Here is a 27,652-nt window from a genome sequence, read left to right on the forward strand (position 1 = left end):
AGATTAAGAACTAAAAGGGAAGCTAAAGGCTATCTAGTCCAACCTCCTCATTTTTCAGATGAAAAGACTGAGACCGAAAGAGGTTAAGTGACGGGTAGGGACACACAAAAGTAATAAAGGCAAGATTTAATCCTGGGTCTTCTCCCTGCAAAGTTATAGTTTATTGTCCATTGTGCCACACCTAAATGTGAAGTACTAAAGAAATGATCCCATTCCTTTAGAAACTAAGTTAGAACAATAATGCACGGTCAGTCCAAACGATGACTATGTAATGGTATGTCTTAGAGATTCTCCATCTAATGTTCTCTTCCTTCCAGAGCAAAAATTGGTTGTTGTTTTTTTAAACCAGCAAATAAGAAATAAAGGTAAGACTTCAAAAATGTTCAATTTTAAATAGAAATTAAGCATGTACTGGAAAGGAAACTGTATTCTTGAAATAAAAACTATAGCAGCCAAAAAGTAATTTCTTCACCACCGATTATATGATGCTAGGCAAATCCCAATTTTTCAGTGCTTCAGATTCCCAATTATCAGATCATAAAAATAGGTGTCTTTCTCATCAACCTAAGGTGAAGATAAAATGAAATAATCTCTATTTAACATGGTTAGAGGTAAAATACTCTATATAAATTATAGTTGCATGATTCTTCTTCATTTTGATTCTCCCTGCTACCATGTTAGAAGAAAAGACATTTTTTCAGTGAAAGTACACATGCTTGACAAAAACAGTGTCATTTTATGCAGGTAGGCACTGTACCATCCCAAAGGAAATTTGACCCAGTGTGTTATGGGGCCTGGTCCTGGAGCAAAACTCTTTTAATATGGCCACTTTGTAGCTACACCAAAGGGAAAATACACAATTGTATTTTTTTTTGTATCTAAACATGTGCATATTTAAATATTGGTTGACTAAATGGAAACTTAATTGAATCTAGAAAATAACTATTGCCTTTTAATATAAGCTAATTTTAGTAACTAGTTTGCAGATGGCTTTTCTTTTGATGCTTTAATGCTTTCATCTCATTAAGAATTTCAGTCTTTTTAAATGCCTTCCAACTTTATATACGAGGAAAGGAAGATCAGAAAAGTCAAATCATTTATTCAAGTTAATTGAGCAGGGAATAAAATTAGGACTCTTAAGTTCCATTCCCCAAGTCTATCATGCTTTGTTGGTAGAGAAAATGTAATCCAATTATGATCAGGTCTCACGTCTATTTAGTCATACTGTGTTCTAGACAGTATCAGTAAAAATATGTACACGTAATTTTAATACTACAAAATGGTGATATTTCCATAATTTTATGCCCTACTGCCTTGATGATTACATCAGTGTTGGTCCTCCCCATCAGTGATACAGATTGCAACCTTTAAGATAATTTTTTGTTGCAGTTGTAGCCATAGATAGAGTGTATACATTTTAAGGAAACATTTTAGAAAATTTGAAGTTAACTGAGTTAAATGAAAGAAATGTAATGATTTGCTTTACTATATCACATAGCCTTGTACTTTGAGCAGGATACCTTGGTGTAGATGCTATACCTGTAGAGCTCTTGAAATGTGTTCTTTTTTTTCTTTTTTCTTTTTTTTTGGGGGGGGGGAGGGTGGTGGTGCCCAGGGCATAGTAGAGGAGGGAGAATTAATAGCAAGATTCTTTCCTTTTCTTCCCTTTCCACCCCAGTGTACAGTAAGACTTTTTCTCCATGGGTAGAAGGATATGCCTGCTTGCAGGGGAAACCCCTTTTGGAAAGCTTTGCTTATAGGCCCAGAATTTAAACTGATGTACATGATAGCTCTATGGGCAGTGAATAGAACACCAGGCCTTGAAGTCAGGAAGATTCATCTTCTTGAGTCCAATCTGGCCTTAGACACGTCCTAGCTATGTGACCCTGGGCAAATCACTTAACCTATTTGCCGCAGTTGCCTCATCTGTAAAATGTGCTGGAAAAGAAAATGGCAAACCACTGCAGCATCTTTGCCAAGAAAACCTCACAAGGAGTCACAAAGAGTCAGAAACAACTGAATGACAACATGACCATCTCTATCCCTTTCTGCTATAGACTTCCGTCATTTTCTGGGACAGTGTGAGGATATGATGCTTGAGGAAACATATTCCTTTCAATAATGATAGTAATAATGTGACAGGACAGTCTGTTGATCTGATTCCCGATTAGCCAGAGCTACAGTTTATTCAGAGTATTTTACAGTGCAAGCTTTCTGTAGTTCTTCTTTTAGTAGGAAAGAATAAACTCCCTGCAGTGGTAGGGTCCCAATCCATTTCTCTAGGCCATCTAAATTTTTGCCTGTCTGGATGCTGCTCAAGCATCTGCTCAGCAATCTGAATGTATTTTGTACCATTTTTACTTTATGCCAAGTAAGGATATTATACAAATACCCATCTGATAATTTTTTGCTTGAGTTTAGTTTCAGCAAGAACTTTGTTTCTGCAGGTCAATGTGTATGATTTTTGTCATCCAAAAAAAAAGAAAGAAAGAAAAGAAAGGAAAAGAAAAGAAAAGAAAAGAAAAAAGAAAAGAAAAGAAAGAAGGAAAAAGAAGGAAAAGAAAACAGTGATTTCCAGGGTGTTTCAGAAAATTAGAGCCAAATTGATTGGATAATTCTGGTGCCTGAAAGCATCTACTCCTGTTTCCTTTAGAAGAGCTCTGTTCTGTTTTAGCTTTAATTATCTTATCTCAGATAGATAATACTTTACTTTTGTAGAGCCCTTTATACTTCCTAAAGTCCTTTGATATATATTTATCTCAGGAATCAGAGACAGGCAGAAAATCTAGCATATATTTAAATTGCCTAAATTAAGTTAATATTAGGGAGGAAAAAGGGTATGAGGCCCAAGTCTTATCATTATTATTATTTATGGAAGAATAAGCATTTGTTCTGTATCTTAAACCAGAAAAAATTATTATGTTTAGGTACAAGTCTTTATTTAGAATGTAGAGTTCTAGGGGGCACAGGGACTCCCTAGAAAGTTACAAGACTTTGTTTGCTGTAAAGTACCTAGCACAAATACCCTATACATAATAGGTGCTCAATACACATTTGTGTGTGAAGACATACTTTTAAAATAATCATACAGTGCCTCATCTAAAGCCCTTCTCTGATGCCTTATCATAAAACGGGTTACCTTATGTTAAAGACTGTGCTACTGGAGAGTAAGCCCTGGCAGAGCCTCTCAAGCTGAAAAAGCTTTGAGTATGGGCCTGTTAACAGTTAATTGTCCAAGGACCCAGTTGGCTAAGGTCAGAGAAGGTCATCTCCAGGTTGGCAGGAAGTTGCTTAACTTTCCAGTGATAGTAACACTTGAAGACTTCTACCTGAGACATAGAGGAGGAGCCACCGATACTGATAAAATCACAGAAGCTTAAAGAACTGAAGAAAATATTTTTTAAATCACAGTAATTTGAATACTGTATTCCAAAATCTATAGTATGAGTGACACTGAATCTGCTATCATTGAATCATTAAATCTTATTCGGAATTGTATTTGTTTTGTCCTTGTAGGCCCAATGTAATAATAGAAAAGCAATTATTTTTGCTATCTAATAACTAATCAAGGAAAAATGATAAGACTTGAATTTGGCTCACAGATCTGTTTCCGAGTCATTTCTGCAACTTAAATAACTCAAATTCTCCCCTGATTGCTCAAGAATATGCATTCCTTGATTTACAGCTTGGGGAGGTGTAGTAGAAAGAATGCTGGGTTTATTTCAGAGGATGTGGGTTTGAATCTCAGGTCAGTCACTTAACTATTCAAGTGACCTTGGGAAAACCAGTTTACTAAGGCTCCCTGGCCTCGGGTTCCTTATCTACAAAATGAGGAAATTGGACTAAGTGGCCCCAAAAGTCACTTTCAGTTCAAAAGCTATGACATTAGGGAAGAGTCTTATCTCTGTGCTCCCTCAGAATCTGGCCTGGAGTCAAGTGCCTGGGGGCACTTGTGAGCAGGAACAGGTACATGGCTGTACCTAGGTGAGCATCACTCTTCATGTTGGGCCAGGTGAGCAGCAAAGTGTCCTGGCAGATGAAGAAGTGGAGGATTGGCCCAATTTCCTTCTTTATTTTTGACTATGGAAACCTGTAAACAGCTTCTGTTTTTCATATATTGTGCTAAAAAAATTTTCAATGATTAATAATCAGCACATTAGTAAATGGTGCCTATGTTGACATTGTTTCTCAATCCAATTTTGAACATTATTATTGCATCAGTGATGGGTGTTGCCTTCACTAGGGACTAATATATCAAAATTCAACTTCTTGAACTTGGTAAAATTTTACTTATGTTTATAATCCTAAATGTGAGGTTCTATAAATATACCCTTTTTTGTGCTAAAGTTCTTAATGTTGAAAATGAAATAAACAAACTGTTAAGGCTTCTTATGTAATATCCTATTTGAGACTATAAATACCATAGAATTTGAAATCTACTAATATGCCAATTAACAATAATTCTTACATATGTAGATCAAATTCCTTTACACTGAGCTATAAGAACTTTTCCATGTTTGTTTTCTTATGTTGAATATCACTTGACTTAAGAGTTAATACGGGAGTTAATACTTAAGTTGGACCTTAAAAGAAGGCAGGTATTTCAACAGAGAAATGGCAGAAAGTCTGTTCCAGAAATGAGGAACAGTGTAAGTAAAGGCATAAAGATGGAAATGACAAGAATGAGAATAGAAGACAGACAGGAGGTTAGTTTCATTTTTGTTTTTGTATTCTCTTGCACCTAACAGTGCCTGGCAATAGGAGGTGTTTAATAAATGTATTTTGATTGATTGATATATTAAATTGGCTCAAATAATATTTGTAATATAGGATTTATCCATTTCTTCCACAATACTCTGTTCTGAACATTTTACATCTCTACTGGAAAAACTTTTCAGTGATTACCCATTGCCTACAATAGAAACTTCTCATGATGAATGGCACTACCATGACACAAGGTTGGGAGATAGGTTGGAGCTAGATTGTGGAAGGAACGCAATGAAGAGTAACTGAAAGTTTTTGTATAAGTGTGGATTGTTCAGAACAGAGCATATTAATATTGTTTGGGCAGATAAACCTGTGAAGCCATGTAAGAACTGACGTAGAATGCAGTGAGCAGAACCAGGTGAACAATTTATCCTATAACCTAAATATTGTGAAATATGAACTATTCTGAAAGACTTAAGAATCAACTCAGTGATCAACCATAATTCCAGAGGACCAATGATGAAGAATACTACATACCTCATGACAGAGTGGTAATGGACCAATATGTAGAATAAGATAAACATTTTTGAACATGACCAATACGGGAATTTGAATCACTTGACTATGTTTATTTGTTACAAGGATTTTCTTTTTCTTTTTATTCCCAGTTGGATGGGAAAAGGCAAAAGGGAAAAAATAAATGTTTATTCATTGAAAAATTAATAAAAATAAATATTACTTGGGTTAAGTTAATAAACAGTCAGTCAGTCAAAAGAGCATTGACTAAATGGCTACTATGTACCAAGCACTATATTAAGTGATGGAGATACAAGGGCAATAATGAAATCTTCCTTATTCTATTTTGGAAGACCATAGATTCACATTTAAGCATATACAAAATACATTAAAAGATAAATACAAGGTAATTGGTAGGGAAGGCATTAGCAGTTGGGTGGATGAATAAAGGCCTCCTATATCTATTCCTGTCTTCAAAGAACTCAGTCCTTAAGGAGCTCAACATGTTCTTTCTCCCTTTCAATATTTCCCATAGCAGGCTATCAGCAGATGCTAAGACGTCAGTATTTGTTTTACAAAACTCTTTCTAGGGAGTATTTGGGGGACAATTTGGGAGCCAGGACGATTGGATTGTATTCAATTGCTTGCTCCACTCTTGATGGATTTAGTTATGCTCTCTTAGGGAGACTTTCATCATGAAAAAAGGAGCAAAATGACTTTCCATGTGACCATAATTGAAAGCTATTCTCCCCAAACTGCTATAGGTTTTCAGAAATTCACTCTTTCTACTCAAATGGAGTGAGAAGAAGATTTGAGCTTAAAGTATATACCTATATTCAACAAATTCTTTATACTATGCTGTACTATATTATTCAAGGCTGTACTAGACTAGACTTCATTGTACCATAATGTACTAATGATCAATTGACACATTGCTTAAACTGATTTTAAGGATAACTAGCAGAGAACCTTTTTCATAATTTAAGCTTGCTACATTATAAGTAAGATGCTTTTATGCTTAAGTTCACAGAATGTCATGACATTGATTCAAAATTATTTCCCTACTCAAACCATAGTATTGTATCAAAATATATGATTACCTTCATTCTGAATTCCTTTCTCCCTGTCCCAATCCTAACCCAACCTTTGCCCTTACCTTCTGATAAGGCTAGCTCAAACCTCCTTCTAGGAATCTATACAGAGGATAATAAGATTTAGATATGGGAAGGGACCTTAGCAATGAACGTTAATGAATGATTATCACCTCATTTTATTATTCCTCTACTTATGATACTTTCATTATATATTCAATTTGTACTACACTTATGTGTCTTTGATGATATTTTTCTTGGCAAAAGTAATTTTCAGTAGGTTCCTGTGTGTATATTTTGTTAAGGATTTTGTTTCATAAGAAAACATTATCTTTAAATGATTTAAATAGCATAAATGGCATTGTGTTGATACAATTTGTGAAAGAGATAGATAGCACAACTAGATGACAGCTACTATCCTAAAAGATCTTAACACACTAGAATGATCAACTAAATCTTAATTGGATGAAATTCAGTAGGGATGAATGTCTCACACTTCCACCAAAAAAAAATCAGTGGTATAAGTTCAGGATGGTTGAGGGTGATATGGGTCAGTACTTTATTTGAAACACACCAGGTGGTTTGGTGAGCCATAAGATGAATACATCTCAAGAATGTCAAGTATGCATCAGCATCCAAAAAAGCTAAGGCAATCTTAGGCTGCCTTAATACAAATATAGAAGGTAAAATGCCCACTACCACTACTTTAGTAAGACTTTTTAAAAAGAATAAACTTTTTTTTTTATTGGAGGCAGTTGGGGTTAAGTGACTTGTCCAGGGCTGCCCAGCTAGTAAGTGGTTAAGGCTGAATTTGAACTCAGGAAGACTCGTCTTCGGGCCCAGCACTCAATCCACTGCACCACCTAGTTGCTCCTCTGGATACTCAAGCCTTTTCCCCTTGGTGGAATCTGCATTCTGACATACTCTTTAACAACCTGGGGTCTTCTCCAGGCTATCGTGAGAGTCAGCCTTTAGTGAAGCATAGGCCCATATTCCAATGGAGCTTTAATCGCAGTGATATAGGACTTGCCCAGATCACACAACTAGTGTCAAGTGTCTGAGGCTGGATTTGAACTCAAGTCCTCCTGACTCCAGAGCTCCAGTGCTCTATCCACTGCACCACCTAGCTGCCCCTTAGTATGACTCTTGTTACCTACTCAGGAAAAAGTGGACTTATGTTTTGCCCTGTGAAGAAGCTCTTCACTTTTCCACCTGCATACCTTTACTCCTGATGTTCTCCCCCTTTTTTCTATTAAATCCCATTAGCTGAAAGTCTACTAGGTAGCTCGATGTGGGAGAGTGGTTAAGAACCCCAAGTCTCCAGTCAGAGAAGCTGGATTTGAATCTCGGCCCTGCTACTTCAGACCCATACATACGTGGCCTCACCTCAATTCCCCTCATTTTCACGATCAGGGAGAGGAACTAGGTGATCCCTCATGCTCCTGTGATGAAGCATTTCTTGGTGCCCTTCTGTCAATAATACTTTCCCCCATTTAGCACTGTGTTTTATAACATATCACTTCTCATATAATATTGTTTATTCATCTTGTATGGTTATGTTATAGTGCCTGGAACATAGTAAAGGCTTAAGAAACACTTGTTTGATTTTCATTTGTGCTGTTGTCTTATGCCCTCCTAAAAGGATTCCAAATTCCATGAGGTCAGGGACCATGACTTGTCTCACCCTTGTATCTACCCCATCACTTAGCATGGTGCTATCCACACAGTAGTCACTAAATAAAATATTTGCTGAACTCAGTTGAAAGAGGTGTGTGATAATGTCATTGTCGTATGCCCAAGACAGATCATGTAGGCAATATTATGTTTAGGTAGAGGTGACACATCTTCAGAGGGGTATTGATCAGCAGGAATGGGTCCAGACGAACGTGACTAGAGTTGATGAGGGAATTCAAAACTATACACGTAAAAATTGGTTCAAAGAACTGGGAATGTTAAACCTTAAGAAGTGAACATAGGAGAACATAAGAACTATTTTTTAAGCATTTAAGAACTATCATAGGCCAGAGGTATTGGACTTGTTTTCCTTGGTCCCAGAAGGAAGAACTGAGAGTGGAATTTATAGAGAGTAGATTTCATTGTCACATAAGGGAAAATTACCTAATAATTAGAGCTTTCCAAAAGTGGAATTGGTCCCTTTTTTTCCAGTCAGAGTTGTCAAAATGTTCTGCCCAAGGCATAGGTCTGACCATGTCACTCCTCCCCTCAACAATCTTCAGTGCCTCCCTGTTGCCTCTAAGATAAAACATCCCGTGACCTGGCTTTTAAGACATTCTGCAATCTAGTTTCAACATATCCTTCCAGCTTCATTTTCTGTCACACTCCTTTGTGTACTCAATGTTCCTGCCAAAAGGGACTGCAGGGACCAGACATTTCAGCTCTTCCTTCTATGTACTCTTCCCCGTTTCAGCTTTCTGTCATGCTCATTCTCTTCCTTCAAGGCTTACTACCGAAAGCAAGGGCTCTTCACCTGAAAAGGTGTGGGAACAGACTCCTCAAGGAATTCATGGACAGATTTCAGGGAGTCCCATGATTGTGGATGGGAAAAAAATAGCATCTTTATTTTCACTAACCTATAACTGAAATTTAGCATTTCCTTGGGTCATAATTTAAAAAAAATATATATATTCTGAGAAGAGGTCCATAGGCTTTACTAGACTGCCAAGGAAGACCATGCTCAAAAAAGTTTAAGAAAACTGCTGACCTAAAATGATATCGCCACCGTGAAACATTCCCTCATCCCCAATTGAAAGTATTTGCTCACTTTTCAAAATTTCCCCATTACTTTGGATCTTTCCTTTGCTTCCCACTATCAAATGCTACCAATGTACAGGCTGCATCCCTCCCTCATTGCTCTGCCCACCCCCACCCAAGTAGAATGTGAGTTTCTTGTGGGCAAGAACTAAGTCTTCCATATAGTAGGTGCTTAGTAAATAGTTGTTACATTGACTTCTCTGCAGCAAGTCACTGAGGACCATCCCTGGCTTCAGTGATTTCATACTGTTGATGGTCTTCCTACCTCCGCTTCCATGCAGGTGATTCCCAAATCTTTTTCTAGGCCTGAGATCTATTCTGAGTTCTTACCACCCCAAACTTCACACTTGAATGAAACTTCTTATGGTTCCCATTAAACATGGTGCTCCTTTTGTTGTTATTTGGCAAATAAATTCCACAAATTGTGGCTTCCACCTTCTCCTAGCCTCTAATCTCTGTGAGCATTGATTCCTCCCCTTCCTTCACCTCTCATATCCAGTCACGTACCACGTCCCTCCGATTCCTCCCTCATACTTCCCGCATCTCTCCTTCTTACTCTGTGCCCGCTTCTACCATATGAGAACATTAACTTTCACAGGCCTCAGTAGTTGGACCAGTCTCTGAACAGGTCTTTCTGCATCACTTTTCTCCTGTACTCCCAACTCATGCTTTATATGACGGATAGACTAATATTTCTTATGCACAAAGCTAGTTATGTTGCTCTGCTCAAAAAGTTTTAGTGACTTGGGCCTCAGAGTCCACAAAAGCTAATATTCTTATTTTATAAATTAGGAAATTGAGGCCCAGCAAGATTAGTCACCTTGCCTAACATCACACAAGAAGTAAATAAACATCAGAGGCAGGATATGAATCCCAAGGAATGGGTGAATTTAATTCAGGTGATCACTACATAGGCTACTGTGGGCAAGAATTCCTTAGAAGAAATGGAGTAGCCCTCATAGTCATTTAAAGGGTGAGCAAAGCAGTACTGGGCTATAATCTCCAAAATGACCAAAAGATATCTATCAGAATCCAAGGCAAACCATTCAGCATCATAATAATACAAGTCTATGCTCCAACCACGGATGGTAAAGAAGCAAAGTTGATCAGTTCTATGAACACCTAAAACATCTTCTGGAAATAACACAAAAAAGATGTCACATTCATCATAAGGGATTGGAATGCTAAAGTAGGAAATTAAAAGATAATTGGAATAATAGACAAGTTTAGCTTTTGAGTACAAAATGAAGCAGGGTAGAGACTAATAGCGTTTTGTCAAGATAACTTGCTGGTCATCACAAACACTCTTTTTCAACAACCCAAAAGACAACTCTACACATGGACATCACCAGATAGTCAATATAGAAATTAGATTCATTATATACTTTGCAGCTAGAGGTGAAGATGGTCTATACAGTCAGTTAAAACAAGACCTGGAGCTGACTGTGGATCAGATCATGAGCTTTTTATTGAAAAACTCAGACTTAAATTGAAGAAAGTAGGGAAAACCATCTTACCATATAGACATGACCTAAATAACATTCCTTATGAATATGAAGTAGAAGTGATGAATAGATTTAAGGGATTAGATCTGATAGAGTACCGGCAGAACTATACACAGAGGTTTGCCATATTATACAGGAGGCGTCAACAAAAAAAAAAAAATCCAAAGAAAAAGAAGAGCAAGAAAGCAAAATGGTTGTCTGAAGTTTTACTAATAGCTAGGAAAAGAAGGAAAGGGAAAGGGAAAGGATAAAGGGAAAGATATACTCAACTGAATGCTGAATTCCACAGCAAGGAGAGATAAGAAGGTTTTCTTAAATGAGAATGCAGAGAAATAGAAGAAAACAATAGAATGGGAAAGACAAGATATCTTCAAGAAAATCAGAGATATCAAGGGAACTTTCAGGCAAAAGTGGGCATGATAAAAGACAAAAATGGTAGGGATTTAACAGAAGCAGAAGAGATTAAGAAGAGGTGGCAAGAATACACATAAGAACTATACAAGAAAGATCTGAACATCACCAATAACCATGATGATGTGGTTACTGATCTAGAGCCAGACATCCTGGAGAATGAAGTCAAGTGTGCCTTAGGAAGCATTGTTAACAATAAGGTTAGTGGAGGTGATAGAATTCCAGGTGAGCTATTTAAAACCTTAAAAGATGATGCTGTTAAAGTGCTGCATTCAATATGCCAGCAAATTTGGAAAACATAACAGTGGCCACTAGATTGGAAAAGATCAGTTTACATCCCAATCCTGGAGAAGGGTAATACCAAGGAATGTTCAAATTACCAAACAATTGTACTCATTTTCACATGCCATAGCAAGGTTACGTTTAAGATTCTGCAAGCTAGGCTTTAGCAATATGTGAACTGAAAATTACCAAGACAGCTGGCTAGTTTTCAAAGAGGCAGAGGAACTGGAGACCAAATTACCAACATTCATTGAATTATGGAGAAAGCAATGGAGTTCCAGAAAAAGAAAAATCTACTTCTGCTTCATTGACTACACTAAAGCCTTTGACTGTATGGATTACAACAAAATGTGGCAAGTCTTCAAAGAGAGAAGAGTACCAGATTATCTTGTCTCCTGAGGAACCTGTATACCAGTCAAGAAGCAACAGTTAGAACAGAACATGGAACAGCTGACTGGTTTAAGATTGGAAAAGGAGTTAGGCCAGGTTGTATATTACCACCTTATTTATTTAACTTACACATAGAGTACATCATGCAAAATGCCAGGCTGGATGAATCAAAAGCTGAAATTAAGGTAGCTAGGAGAAATATCAATAATCTCAGATATGCAGACCATTCCATTCTGATGGCAGAAAGTGAAGAAGAATTAAGAAGCCTCTTGATGAGGGTGAAAGAAGACTATGTAAACCTGGCTTGAAGCTTAACATAAAAAAACCCTAAGATTAAAAAAAAAACACCAAAGATATTGGCAACTGATCTTCCTGGCAAACAGAGGGGGAAGAAATGGAAGTAGTGTCAGATTTTGTATTCTTGGGTTCAAAGATCTGTGCAGATGGCATCTATAGACATGAAATTAGAAGACACTTGCTTCTTGGAAGGAAAGCTATGGCAAATCTGGACAGCACACTAAAAAGCAGAGATACCACCTTGCCAACAAAGGTCCATATAGTCAAAGTTATGGTTTTTCCAGTAGCAATGTATGGCTGTGAGAGCTGAACTATAAGGAAAGCTGAGAGCTGCAGAATTGACACTTGAAAACTGTGATGCTGGAGAGGATTTTTGAGAGTCCCTTAGACAGCCAGGAGATCAAATCAGTCAATACTTAAAGAAATCAATTCAGACTATTCACTGGAAGACCAAATACTGAAGCTGAAACTTAAATATTTTGGCCACATAATAAGATGGGATTCATTAGAAAACACCCTGCTGTTGGGAAAGATTAAAGGCAAAAGGAAAAGGGGATGGCAGAGGATGAGATGGATAGATAGCATAGACTTGAAGAGACAGGAGAGGCATGGGATCACAAAGAGTTGGACACGACTGAACAAATGAACAATAACAACCCCCTACTCAGAAGCCAGGACTCTTTCCACAAGCAAAATTCACATTCATTTGTCTGTCATTCAAGGCCCTCCACAATCTTGTCCCTTTACTTTTCTGTACTTATCTCATACTACTCCCCTTAAACACATTCCAAGGTCCAGATGAAATAGACTATTCTGCCTTCAAACGCAACAGGCATTTTCTTGCCTCCATACTTTTATTCACATTCACTTGGAAAACTCTCCTTTAGCTATTCACCTGTTGATTGCCTATCTGATACATATGCCAACTATGAAACTTTCATGAAACTTTCCTGATGTCCCCTTCCAGATATGATCTTCTTCTTGGACCTTTATTTTGTGCCTCTATAACATACTTGACATGTAATTACAGTGCATTATAGTCATTTGTGTTTTCATCTCATCCTATAGTATGAGGTCAAAGACAATGTCTTATATAAACTTTGTATCTTTAGTACTAACCACTGGACTCTGTACATAGTAGGTGCTTAATAAAGGTGTGCTGAATGAATGACTCCTGAGGTCTGTTCTAGCTCTGACATTCTGTAATTCTTTGATTCTTGAAAATGGAGATTGTTTCCTTCAATTTCTTCATATTTAATGCCTACCTAACCTAGTGTTCTGCATGCAGTAGGCTCTCCATAAATGTTGTCAACTGATATTAATTCAATATAACATAATTATATAAGTCAGTATAATAATTTTTAAATGCTCCTCCTAATGTGACTGATTTTTAATTCTTAACTTTTAGTTTTCAAAGATACTTTTATTTTTAATAAATTAAATATAACTAAAAAAAACACACCAAAAAACTCTTTTATCAAATACTAACCAAAGCATTGTTAAGATAAAGGTAGTTCTATGGAAAGTGTGATGAATTTAGGGTCTAGGGACCTGAGTGTGAATGTCACCTATGGCATTTAGAAGATATATGACCTTGGAAGAGTCACATCTTTGGCCTCAGTTTCCTCCTCTATAAAATGAAGCAGTTGACCTCACATGGCCTCTAAGGTCTCTTCCTGTTCTAAAACTATGATCTATGAAAAGCTGCAACCAAAATATCATAATGCTTTCCAACCACTTAATTAATTTTTCATAAAAGCCAGCAACACTTTAAACCGTTGGTTTCACTTGGCAGACAGACATGCAGATCATAACAAAAACCAAGACTATTTTTACTAATTGAGTAATACCATAATCTCAGTCGATATTCAGTTGTGGGTTATTTTAATGTCTCAAATTACTGTCTCTGTACATCTCACTATTCTGTCTCATCAACTACACCTAGAAATAGCCCCATTAAACATTACTACACTGGTCTTAACCTCTATTAAGCTTCCTTTTCATCAGCTTCTTGCCAGCCTAGTAAGACAGAGATAAGGTTATTTATCAATCTGGGTTTTGAGAAATTAAGGTTAGACTTGGAAGTAGTGGAAAATGCCCAATCACTTCTGATTTTTTGGTCTAAATTTTAGTGAAGCTTTTTTCACTGGCTTTTAACTTCAACACAACTTAGTCTTCAAGTAATATAAAATAAAGTGCTTTGTGTTTGTAGAGTTTTTTATCTCAGAGGAACTCAAAGCACTTTGTTGATAGTAACAATTAATATAGATGCTCACAGCCATCCCATGTATTTTTCCTCTTTAGAAAATTTAAAAAAAAAAGACCCAGAGAACTTAATGATTTGTCCAAGGTAACACTGGAGATTTAACTATAATTAAAATGTCTTAGACTAGCCTCATGACCCTTTTTAAAAGTATTTTTAGGAAACTCTAGTTCGGGCAAATTTATTTGTTATGATTGTTACATTATTCTCAAATAAAATGTGAAGCAATAAATTAATTGCCTTTCCTTCAAATGAGAACTTACTTTACTGTCACAAAGTGTTTTGTGACTAAAGTGCTACATTAACTTTTGAATATTAGGAGCATCAATTTCCCTAAGAACCTTTTTTTTTTTTTTGAGGTGGAGGAAGAAATCTTCATTTTCACAAACTAATCTATCATGGAATTTTAGAGATGAAGGCATTTAGATTCCCATTATTCAGGGAAAAAATATCCTAATATTTTAAGATCTCATTTTCCATCAACTAGGATTTTACAAATAGTGATAACATTTAAAGTGTGTGTATGTAACATATGCTTTTATATGCAAATCATTTGATTGACAAGCATTTAACAAATGGCTTCTGTGTACTCAGCACTGCTACCTTGCTAGACATTTTGGGAGGATATGGCACCTGCCCTCCAGAAGCTTGTTCTATTCTAGTTGCAGAGATAAAACATAAAACAACTAACAAAGTTTTGTACAACTAACTACACAAGTAATAGGAGCTCAGAGATACAGGAGATTACTAGTCTTTCATTGAATTTTTAGAGTTGAAAGAAATCTTGGAGATGAAGTGCAACCCTCTGATAAGGAAGCTGAAGCCCAGAAAAAGTCATTAGTTCATAATAGAGGTTAGACTTGAAATGAAAGGGAGACCAAGGAAGAAAGGATAAGGGAGGCGAGAATGAGTGCAGCAATGACAGGGAACCAATTGTCCTGACAAGAGAGGATCGTGGCTTTTGGGTAGCAATGAAAATAATGTTGGATGTTAGAACAGGATGTCGGTAGAGAGCCATTGCAGGTATTTGATCTGAGTAGGAACAACGAAAGTAGCGTTTGAGGAATATTGGATTGAGAGAATATTGTTGGATGGGCTGGCAAGAGGACATAGAGATAGGGAAAAGAGTTAGGAAGTCCATTCTGGACTAAGTGGGATGAGAGTAGGACAGGAAAGAATGAATTGTATCATGAATTGTAGACACCTTTTGAAGAAGTAAATGACAGGACCTGGTAATAGATTGGGTGTGTGTATAAGTGTTGTAAGCACGGTTATATGCTTATCTATGTATATATGTACAAATATATGAGGGTACTGTCTTTAGGTTCTGTTGGTTTGACTCTTTGCTTTCCTTGCTAAATGTTCATTAATTCTAGCAGAAATCCCAGTTTGGGAATAGAATCTATGTTTCAGGTTTAAAATTTTTTTTTTCACAACTTATCAGGATTATCACTTAATCATCTGCCATTTCCTGTCCATTCCCACAGCTATTACCTCAAAACAGACCTATTCCGTTAGCCTCCTAACTATTTTCTCTTGTAGCCTTCCCCATATACTTCAGTCTCTCCTATATACCACTTCTCAAGTTATTCTTCTGAAAGGACAGCTTCAATCACATTAGTCTCTTGTCAAAAACGCCCATCGGCAACCGAATAAAGTCCAAATTCCTGATACTCAAAGCTCTCTGAAATTGGATCTAACCATCTTTTTTTTTTTTAGCCTTACCTTCGAGTAGTTAGCTAAACAAACACTGTGCTCTAACAAAATCAGACCTCTTGCTATTCCCCAAACATCCACTGCTCTCTTTTTCATCAACCCTTTGCTTATGTTGAGCAAACATATTTGACCTCACCCCCACAACTCAACCTACTGAAATCCTATGCATTCTTCAAAACTAATCTCAAATGCTACCTTTTCCATTGAAGTTTTTCTTGGCTTAAAGTGATTGTTCCTTCCCTTGTACTCATGGTACTTATTACAGCCTTGTGTTGTATGTTGTACTTATCTCCCCTACTAGACTGTAAGCACCTTGAGGTCAGAGACTGTGTGTCTTTCATCTTCGTGTAATAGCTCACATTTATATATTTCCAAGGCATTTTCATCATAATAATTCTGTAAAGTAGATAATACAATTATATCCATTTTATGGATAAGGAAATGGAGACAGAGAGAAGTGATTTGCTCAATCATAAAGCAAGTATCTTTGTGCCTTGGTATTTTAAGTAACACCTGTGAAGTGTCTTGCATATAGGATCTATTCAATAAATATGTTTGATTTGGGAATCAACAATAGAATCCTCAGTGGTTTGTTGTTGTTTTAAGGGGATTTACTTGTCTAAAGGAGTTGTCACATTTGTTTCTGGAGGAAGAAGGGTTTTTGTACAAAGTTAAAAGAAATCTGACTCTTCTTTCAGAAGTTTGTTGAATCAATCTTCTTTTATATTAGAATCCTCACGTTGTAGGGAAGTGGTGGATATTCCTGTCTCCAGGATGGGCTAGAGCTAACCCAAGCTAGTAAATAGCAGTTTGCCCATTTGCCCTAAGCAGAGCCCTAACCTTATAGTTAATGATACTGATCGTATTTATTTTGATGTGATGTGGGATGTGTATCCTGGGGAAATGGATTGATAAAACATTTTTGTTGAGTGAATGCTTGGGATTTTTCTGCAAAACCAATCAACCCATCCTAGACCGGTTTGGTTTTTTTTTTTTTTTTTTAAAGACAATTGAGGTTAAGTGATTTGCCCAGGGTCACACAGCTATTGTCAAATGTTTGGTCTGAGGCTGGATTTGAACTCCTGACTTCAGGGCCGGTGCTCTATGCACTGCGCCACCTAGCTGCCCCTATCCTAGACTGTTTTAAAACATTTCAGTGGAAGGAGCTGTTGGAATACCTATTTCAGCGTCTGGAATGACCCTTAAATGACAAGGTTGCCTTCCCGCCCGTCTAAATCTTTCCTGCTAATAAATAATTAAATGCCCTCATGTTCTTATTTTAGTTAGACAACCTGTAGGTTATTTTACTATCCTTCCCACAATTGGTATTTATTTAATGTTTACAAAATGTTTTAAAAGAAAGATGCCTAAATACAAAGAATGTCTATCAATCATGGCTAGTGTGGAAACAGCATTTTCTTCTACCACCAACAGGAAATCAGCACTTGACAATAAAGCTTTCAGCACCAGGAAAATTGGGGGAATGGGTCATTGCTTTTGCAAAGATTAAATTCTTTCTGAAAGCTACCGTTCCAGAGATTACATTAATAATTTCCTTTCCTCCATCCAGTTCCAAGGGGTAGAAAATGCGTCTACCTATATCGACAAAATAAAACTTTGCTGTTTTGGAACCGAGTGTTTAATATTTATGCAGAAGTCCTGTGGCTGGGGAAATAGTGCTGTGCTTGGTGCAGCACCAGGTTAAACTATCTCCTTATTAGCATCTCCCTTGTTAGTGGCTTCCATGTTGTCCCCCCTATTAGATTGGGAGCTCCTTGAGGGCAGGGGCTGCTTTTGCTTTTCTCTGTACTCCCAGCTAGCGCTTAATGCACGCTTGTTGACTTGACTGACTTCATGACCGTTTCGTTGTAGAGAAACTCTAGAGCTGTCTCGGCGCGCGCGCCCGCGTGTTTGTGTTCGTGTGTGTGTGTGTGAGAGAGTGTGAGAGAGATGGGAGTGTGTGCTCCCTCCGCCACCTCCGTCGCTCCTGGCTTTCCCCCCCGAAGCCCCCCAGGTTGCTCGCCGGCCTGCAGGAGCGCGCCCTGGCGCCCCCCGGCCGCTCGGAACAGTCGAGCTCTTGCAGGCTGCCCTCCCGCGGCAGCAGCGGTCGCGCTCGCCCGCGGGCACCGGGGCTGGGGGCGGGCCGGAGGAGCGGCAGAGATGGCGGGGGGCCCCCCTGAGTCCGGCGGCGGCCCGACCGAGCGCCCCCCGCGGCTCTCCGGGCAGCCTCGGCCGGCAGCCGGGACAGGGGCGTGTGCGGCGCTCCGGCGGCGCGGTCCCCTCCGGGCCGCGTCGGGCGGAAGCGGGGAGCGGGGAGCGGGGAGCGGGGCCCGGGCGGGGAGGGCCGGGGGGAGGAGAGCGGAGGAGAGCGGAGCAGGCGGCGGCGGCGGCGGCGGGAGCCGGAGCCGGAGCCGGAGCCGGGGCCGGAGGGAGCCGCAGCCGCAGCCGGAGCCTGCTTGGGGAGCAGGGGTTGGCGGGGGCGCGCGCAGCCCGTGCCGGCGCCCGGCCTCGAGCCCGCGCTCCCCCCCTCCGCCGCGTGCCCGCGCCGCTGCGCGATGCAGTGTGGGGAATGGCTGGGGTTGGCTGAAGAGCGCACAGTGGAGTTTTAATGTCCGCCATGTTGGCCATGGCGTATTGAGGAGAGCGAGTGAGAGCGGAGCGGAGCGGCACAGGCACCCACCCTCCCGGCTGCTGTGAGGGCCCGGACGGCGGGCTCCACGCTCCGCCCCTCAAGTCCCCGGCAGCGGCAGGCGAGTGGGGACCGAACCCCGGGTTCTCCATGATCCCGCTGGCCGGGGCCGTTTCCCCAGAGCGGAGAGGTATCTGCTGCGCCTGAGATGAGTAAATTGTCGTTCCGGGCGCGGGCGCTGGACGCCTCGAAGCCGCTGCCGGTGTTCCGCTGTGAGGATCTGCCCGATCTGCACGAATACGCCTCGATAAACCGGGCCGTGCCGCAGATGCCCACCGGAATGGAGAAGGAAGAGGAGTCGGTACGTGTAAACTCCCCTGCCCGACCCACCGCCAGGCCCCGCTCCCCCTGCTGCCGCGACGGAGCAGCCAGCCCCACACAAAATGGCCGCCATCTTCTCTTCCCCGCCGACATTCAGTCGCCGGCCCGGCCTTTACCCCGACTCCCTCGGCCGCGACCCCCGGCCCCGCCGGGCCCGCACCGGCGCTGCCCACCGCCCCCCCCTCCCCGGCCGCTTCCACCCGGGACCCGCCGGGTTCGGGGGCCCGAAAGGCACAAAGGGGGTCACGTGACGAAGCGGCCGGCAGCCATTTTGTGGTCTTTAGTTCTTGGGTTGGGCCTTGTGCAGCGAGAGAGGGGAACGGGTTGGGGGGGCGGCGGGGGGGAGCGGAGAAGGAGCGCCCGCCTGCAGGCCTCCCGGCTCGCCGCTGGGTGGCGCCGTCAGGTCGTCGGGGCCCGCGCGCTGGGCGGCGCGCTGGGGGATTTTGCTAGGCTGCTTTGACCGGGAAAGCATTTCCGTTTCTATGCAGCTCCCACGTGGGGCATCTCGGAGGCCCGTGTTTACTGCAGGCCCCCGGAGCTCCCGTTTACTCTCAGGACCGACTGCGCCCCGCCACGTCCCGTCCCTGAGAGCCCCTCGCAAAGGCCGGGGTGCCGCGGGCTGGCCGTGCTCAGCCTGCGCGGAGGTCGGTTAGATCCGAGCTCGGGACCCCGGCCCCGGGTCGCCTCTTCCCTCCCCAATTCCCGGAGCGCTGCGGGTAAAAGCCATGCCTCCTCGTCCTCGGCCGAGCCTCCAGGAGGAATGGGCTGCAGGTTTGTTGGGGCCATTGGGCTTCTCAACCCCGAGGAGGGGGCCTGCCGCTCCGGAGGCCGGCTAAGGCATCCGAGCTCTCCGGAATTGCGGGCACCCCGCGCGGGGGTGACTGGCCGAGGGGAGGAAGGACGAGCGTGTGGTAATTGTGACAAGGGCTCCGGAGGGGCGAGTTTCTGGGTTTAGAGCATTCTGCCTTCTGCTGCCTACTTACTATTTTTGTTTTTTGTTGTTTTAGGCTTACATAGAAGCACAGGCAGAGCAGAAACTATTTTTTTTTTTAATAATAAGTTGGGTTCTGACGGGAAGCTCCTTAGACTCTTTTTATCTTTTCTCCTCCTCTACCCCTTCCCCTCCCTCCTTCACTGCATAACTTGATGACTTCTAATCCTGAGGAATTGCATGCCTTGGTTTTCAGGTACAGCCCACTTAAAACAGGGTGCAGTGTATTGACAATTCCAGGAAATCAACGAAGCACACATACAGCAATTTGTGGAACAGTTACCCAATTAGAACACAGTACTTTTAACAGACTCGTGTATTATTGTGCTGTAATGCTTTTCTTTGGTACTGTAATATAAAGGATTTAAATTGTATAGTAGTGATTACACATTGTAATGTTACTCAAAAAATAAAAACTGATTAAATTGTTTTGGTTGCTTAGCGTATTAAAGTGAAATAGTTGTGTCAGTTGAATGTTAACATTTTTTGAAAGGGAGTAGTGTCAAATTCATCAAATTTTCATATACACTGATGGAATCAAGTGTAGTGTGAGGCATCAAGCTCTCACTGACTTTCAGCACCTTATCTGTGAGACAATACCTCTTTAATTTTTACTTATGTTAACTTTAGAATAGAATAGTGCAATTTTTGTTTTTGATAAGTGATTTTAAAAAAATTAAAGTACTTGTGACTGCAGTATCTTGTCTTTTTGTTTTATTTTTATTTGTATGTAGGCTTTGAAAATTATCTGATGTGGGAGGGGGTTAGTAGATACACCTTTTTACACATAAGTAGCTCTGTAATGGAAGCAAGAAGAGAGACCCTTAATTGCTTAATTTGCTCCATAGGTAATAATGCTTTTAGGAATGTCTTATAAATTAAATGTAGGCATTCCCAGGAGTACCTCAGTTATGCTTGTCTTGAGTGTAACTGCTTGTTAAGTTGGCAACTATATTTGATTTTGCATTTAAAATTTTAAGTTTATGAGGGAAATTACATCAGTTGCAACATGCCAGTTCTGTAGATTTGATGTATCTATAGCATATGCATGGTTGAAGGCAAAATTCTGTTTACCATTTAAATTATTTTTTCCATTTTCAATTCAAAATTTGCCTGATTTCACTAACCAGAGAATGGACCTTAAAATAAAAGGCCAAACTGAGGAGGAATGACAGCCATTAAAAGAAATTTTACATTAGACATACTCTTCATCTTCAGATCTTAGTAGTTGGTTTCCATATTAAGCCTCTAGACCAAACACTAAGGGATAAACTTTTATCTTATACCACAGAAAACTTTTCAGTTCCTTTAAAATATGGGGAAATAAGAAAAATCTTTCATTGACATCTAGTTTCAGGGTCTTTTAGATACTACAGGTTTAATTAAATTGGGACCCTCCAATCCTATGTTCGTGTCAAGATAAATGAAACCCAAGATAGATTTACTTGGTAATCTGAAAAGAGTTTTGTTTACCATTAAGCCTGTCAAATATCTGTCACAGTAGAAACATAATACTGCTGCTGTAAATGTAAGCAAAATGATTCCACCAAATATAGGTCAGTTAAATACACCAATATGTTATATAGCCATGGTTATTAAACAAACACTATTTGGTGGGAGTGGAAAAAGATAATAAGACCTGAAGTGAGTTGTCTTAATTTAGCCTGATCTTTTTATCAGAAGAATTACGGTCATAGCTATTCTTTTGATTACGATAGGGTTGAAAAGGAGCCTCAGTTTGTAAAGGAATTGGTTTCAAAGGATGTGACTGAGTCATCTGGGTGGACCAAGATGACTGAATTTAGAATTGGATTTATTACATAATCATCAACTGGATAGAAATATGGGAACAAATGAAACCAAACGTATTACTCTACTTTCGAGTGGGGAGTTTGGTATGGCAAGTTCTTAAATCAATAATTTATGGACAGGTAAAAGGCTTTGTGTTTATGGGATCTTTTTTCATTTTGTAAAGTTAATATTTTTTGTGAAGATCAGAATAAAAACTGAATATTTGAACTCTTAAAAAAAAACAGTTAAAAATCAGCTATTCTATACTCTGAATTAGGAAGCCAACTTTATGTCCCCAAGTTTAAGGACAATAAAATCAGTGCATAGAATTAGGATGGAGAACGATGGAAACCGTTGTTTTCTCAATGAAATTCAAGAAGCTATTTTACAGTGGCAATTTCAGATTATAGAATCATTGAAATATTTTTGGAGCAATAAGGGCCTTAGAGATTATCTCCTAGATATTTACACACCTTGAACCCTCCCATTCAATTGATAGACTGAGGCCCTGAGAGATGAAATTACACTGTTGATTTCCTATCCAGTGCTCTTTCTACTATATGACAAATCTGAAAAAATAAACTATTCCTCCTCTCCCTTCAAATATGTTTTTTTGTTACTCAGCCCTTGCTTAACCATTGTGCTGCTCTGTTGACTTTCTGTACACCCTAATTGTGTTTACATGTGTTGTTAGAGTACTCTTACAATTTGGTGTACTTCATTTTATAGAGTTTTATTCTGGAAAGGTTCTGCAAATTGTATCATTTTTTTCCTCTTGATGTTAATTATAAAATTGGTACAAATTCATCTCTGATAAGAATTGCTGTAATTTAGAAAGTATGGATTTAATTAATTTGGTATTTTTTAAAAACTGGATTGTACATGTATTCTCTTTTAGCAGAACTTAATACAATTCACGAATGAGAGAAATAACAGCTGGGTTGCTTTGAGGTTGTGGGGTGGAGACTTAAGTGGTAATGTCACATTTGTCCTAATTAGTTCAGCCTATACTTAACACCATCAGCAAGACAGTTAAGTTCCAGATAATAGTGACCCCAAACTTTGGTTTGTTCATGCTATTCTTCTCTAGTATAAGAGTTCAGTTGAACTCTGGTTCAATTCTGGTTACTTTATGAGGATCACAACTTCCAAAAAACAGTAAGGGGAAGAAATGGAAGCAATCGTCTGTTAATATAATATGTTTCTAAAATAAGAGAAATCCTTATTTGTATTAAAATATCCTTAATTTACTAATCCTGAAAAAGTATGAAATCCATTTTTCGAATCTTTTTCCTTGAAACAGACCAAGAGAATCTAATTTTTAAAAGGTAATACTCTGAAGTGTTTTTAAACAAGTGATCTGCTCTTTGATTTTTGAGGAAAAGAAAAACAAATTTTTTGAGGGTGGAGGTAGAAAGCAAGTCCTGTGATCCTTTATGAAAAGAAACTTTATGTATGTGATTCCAGCTATGTAAATAGTAAAAAATCTGAAATCAGTAACTAATCCTTGGCCTAACATTAAATGCCCTTTGTAGTCTGATACCACCCTGTCTAGTCTGCTTTACCTTATTCTCTTCCTATTCATAGATTAGATTATTCTCCATAGATACTATTCCCTGTACCTAGAAATGTTTCTTCTCCCCCACCTCCTAAATTGTTGTCATCTTATTTTTTTAGTATGATCTGTTTTGTTCTTATGCAAATTTCAGCTTGTCAAAATCAAATTATAAATTCCTGTCAAACATGAAATTAACCAAATTTTAGGAACTTGGTACTATTCTTTTGTTTTAAAAATTATGAGTTTTATGGTTTTTTTAAAAATTGATTAATATGTTTTGTTCTGCTGCAACTCTCTTGAACAAGCCCTCCTACAAAGTACATTTCCTGAAGTTAGTCTGTCTTAGAAACTTCACTACTATCTTTTGGTTTTATATATCATTTATTTTTAATATATCTTTACCCCTTTCCTTTGCCTGCTGTGCTATCCCATCTAATAATGAATAAAAAAGAGAAGAAAAAAAAACATCAGTTAAGGTAAACGTTTTAGCCAGCGCATCACCTGCATCTTATGGTGGATGAAATGTTCCACATGCCCATTCCCTCACTTTTGCGGAAAAGAGAGGGCAGTCTTCCTTGTCTTTGGGGACTAGCTTGTTTGTTATATTTGTACAGTTTGATTATTTTCTTTCCATTTAGGTGATTGTAGTTATATATTATTTTCCTGATTGTGCTTTGTCAGTTCATAGAAGTCTTCCCATGCTTCTGAATTTTTCATATTCATAATTTTATGAGAGCAATAATGTTTTGTTGCAGTTTTAACTGTTCCCCAATTGACAGGCATCTACTACTTTGTTAACAGGTCATTGCTACCACAAAAAGTACTGCTATGAATATTTTAGTGTAAATGGGATCTGTTTGTTTTTGCCCTTCTTGGGGCATGTGACTAAGCCTTGGGACCTCTTGGTCAAAAGGTAGGCACATCTTAATTGTTTTCCAGAGTAAGTGGGACCAATTTTCACCATCAACAACCATGCATTAGTGATCCCACCTTTCCACTACCCCTCCTACATTGACTATTCCCATCTTTTTGACACCTATGCAAATTTGCTGGGTGTCAGGTGAAACCTGAGTTGTTTTGATTTTCATTTCTTTTGTTTGTCATTTGGAGCACTCTTTCATATGGTTGGTTGTTAATTATTTGAAATTCTTTTGAGAACTGTTCATATCTGTTGTCTACTTATCCTTGGATGAATTCATGACTTTTGGTCTTTCCTATTTGTTTTGGTTCCCTTAGGAGAATTTTTAAATTGGTATCGGGGATGATGCAAAGATATTTTCCCCCAGTTGATAGTTTCTCTTCTTGGGCCATTAAATTTGTGCAAAAGCTTTTCAGTTTCATTAAATTGAACATCCTAGTTTATCTTTCATTTCTATCTTTGGTTAAGACCTAAGCCATAGCTGTGAGAGGTGTTTGATCTGGATCTCTTCTAATTTTTTTAATGGTGTGACCTTTAATATTTATATTACATATCAATTTCTTGATAACAAAGGAGGGATGTCTTTTTTTTTATGATGGTGTGATAACATTTACTCTTGTATATTTCATTCCTTATGCAATAATATTCCATTACATCCAAATAACAGGATTCGGGCGCACGTTTTGTTTTTACTACACATGATGCTGCTATCATTTTTTGTACTTATGGATTCTTTTCATGTTATCTGTAATTTCCTTTGGAGTGTGTGATATTTAGCAGTGAAATGAGTCAAAGGGTAAGAACAATTTAGTAAGTTTTCTTTCATAGTTCCAAATTGTTTTCTAGAATGGTTGAAACAAATCACAGTTGCACCAGTAGCAAATGGTGTCTGACTTCTAAAAGCCCCTCCACACTAAATTTTCCAGTCTTTGCTAAATTGATGTCAATGAGGGAATCTCAGGGTTGTTATCTGCATTTCTCTTCTTATTAGTTGATTTTGGATAGTTTCAGATAATTATCATTGATTTTTTTAATTTGTTGTGAAGTTTTTTTTAACGTTTGATCTCCTTTGATCTTGTCTACTGAATGGTATTTGACCAAAACTTTTGTTAGATATTTAATGCACAAATTTTAAAGATTTATATATTTGTGATCTCCTTTTTTAATACCGCTATGAATTCTTCCCTTAAATATGGTTTGGAAAACTATAACTTTGCATTCTTGAATGTGTTTTTGAGATATGACTATGATTTAAATAGTTTGTTCATTTGGTTTTTTTCTTGATATTTTGTGTAAAATCCTGATCTAAAACTGTTTCCTGTCAGACTGCTTTCCAGTTGCCTCCGCAGGTTTTTGTTTTTGTTTTTTGAGGGAAAGGCATAGGATCAGGGTCCCTTCCCTTCATCCCCCCCCTTGGGTTCGAAGACTGCATCATACATTTGTTTCTAGGTCTTGCTAATCCTTAGCTGCTTCCCCTGACCGACTTTTCATCAGATAGTTTTGATGTTGACTGCTTTGTAATATAATTAGAGATTTGCCTACCATACTAGATTTAAAGTGCTGCCTTCTGATTCTCAACAGAGACACCCCTGCTCAGGGTTTTCTCTGATTGGTTCTTTGTACCACTCTAAAGCATTCATGTGCTATTTGCTATTCAAGTGTGTGTAAGGTAGGCACTTTGGATATTGGGGGGGGGGGGGGGATGCCCTGCCCTCAAGGAATTTACAGTCTACAGGGGAAAGGGTGGAATACATTTTTCTGCACAGATAGGTAAACAGAAAATAATATCAGTTGACATCAGGAAAGGTTTCAGAAGAATGTTCGTATTCTTTGGAGCTGGTAAAAGTAAGAAGTTACATCTTAGATGTGGGAGAGCCCAGAGAGGCAGCATGGTGTAATGGTTAGGGCACTGGACTTGTAGTCATGAAAACCTTGGTTCAGATCCCGCATAACTCAGACAAAGCTCTCTGAGCCTCAGTTTCTTCACTTGTAAAATTAGAGGGTTGAACCCAATGGCTTCATGAGGCAGCTCTAAATCAGTGATACTATATGACTGGTCGATCACCTGTACAAAATACTATATGACTGGTCGATCACCTGTACAAAAGTTGGGAGACAGAATGTTGTCTAGAGGCCACAGTTAGCAGGCTCTTGTGAGAAGAGTAGTGATGTAAAATAAAACTACAAAGGCAAGTTGATGGAAGTCTGATTGTGGAAGGCATTTAAGACCAGTCTCAAGGATTTTGTGTATTATTGTAGGAGACATTTGAGATTTGAAAATTTATCTAAAAATCTTTTAGTAGCAGGATTATGTTGTCAAAGCAGTGATCTAAGAACATCAGTTTGGCAGATGTTTGGAGGATGTATTGGAAGCAAAGAGATCAATTAAAAGGTTACTTCAGTAGTCCATGTGGGAGTTGAAGCTGACCCAGAACCTAGGTGAAGATTATGTGAGTAGAAAGAAAGGGATAGGTGAAAGACAAGTATTATAGTTTTGCCTCATTTGCTAGACTGTAAGCTTTATGAAAGTGGGGATAATCTCATCCAAACTTTGTATCTCCTCTAGTGCTTAACCCTTGCACAGTCCACTGTGCACAGTAAGCCCCTAAATGCTTGAATTGATCATTATCAAGATGTTTAACTTTATATTTTGCTGCTTTGTACCAAGTGATATTTAATAAAAACTTGGCACCTGCACATTTAGAGTGTAATCATATGCAGGGCATCCTTGGCATGTGTTTATTTAATAAAATTTTGCACAGAATTTCAGCAGTGGTTCAGTGAATAGTTGGTATGTTGCTAATCTTCCATTTGTGCTTGAAAATTCTTACTCAGAAGTTGGGTGTTTAATTAGTAAAAAGCAGTTAAAGAGCAAAGCAGCAAAGGGTATGTTAAAAAGAAATATAATACCATAATGTCTGTAAAAATAGTATACCTGAGCTTAGCTGACTTAACTCTGAAAGACATTTCATTGTGTGGTCTCTTTAACTTCCTAGTAAGTCGTGGCAGGGGCAGTAAGGCAACTCAAATATTCAATCCCAGTGGAGTAACTAGAATAAAAAAAATTACTGTGATATGAATTAACACAAATGCCACAAACTTGAAGATTGCTTTTCATTTTTATTTTTATGCAGATGAAGTAAATACAGGATACAGAGTTATGGGAGGGGGCATGAGAGAGCATTAATTTATTAAGCTCTTAATGTCAGGCACAGTGCAGTAAGGGCTAAGAATACAAACAAGCAAAGCTATCCCTGCCCTCAAGAAGTTTACATTCTAAAGGAGGAAGACAACATATACAAGGGGAGACTCTGTGGTTCTTGTGCAGTGTCATGATGTTGAGATGGCTGAGCCTCATTTAGGACAAAGATGAGGTAAGATTTTGCCTGTCAGAACCCACATATCCAGAAACAGACAGAATGGGGGAAAGGGA

The 27,652-nt window shown here is 39.0% G+C and overlaps 1 protein-coding gene across 4 annotated transcripts in view; it reads left to right on the forward strand.

Annotated features, from left to right (window-relative positions):
* EPC1 (enhancer of polycomb homolog 1) overlaps nucleotides 1–27,652 on the forward strand; it is a 105,427-nt gene that overhangs the window by 14,726 nt on the left and 63,049 nt on the right. Inside the window, exon 1 of one of the 4 annotated variants that reach the window (XM_027841534.1) lies at nucleotides 18,514–18,940. The exons of 1 other annotated variant lie outside the window; for it this stretch is intronic. In XM_027841534.1, coding sequence (XP_027697335.1) covers nucleotides 18,788–18,940 — 153 coding nt within the window. In that variant the 5' untranslated portion in view covers nucleotides 18,514–18,787. Of the gene's footprint in view, nucleotides 1–18,513; nucleotides 18,941–19,610; nucleotides 19,732–27,652 lie in introns of those variants that run through there. 2 more of the 4 variants (XM_027841535.1, XM_027841539.1) reach the window with 2 other exon arrangements.

This window comes from Vombatus ursinus, unplaced genomic scaffold (genome assembly GCF_900497805.2).
Source record: "Vombatus ursinus unplaced genomic scaffold, bare-nosed wombat genome assembly UNPS02014861.1, whole genome shotgun sequence".
Taxonomy (NCBI): domain Eukaryota; kingdom Metazoa; phylum Chordata; class Mammalia; order Diprotodontia; family Vombatidae; genus Vombatus; species Vombatus ursinus.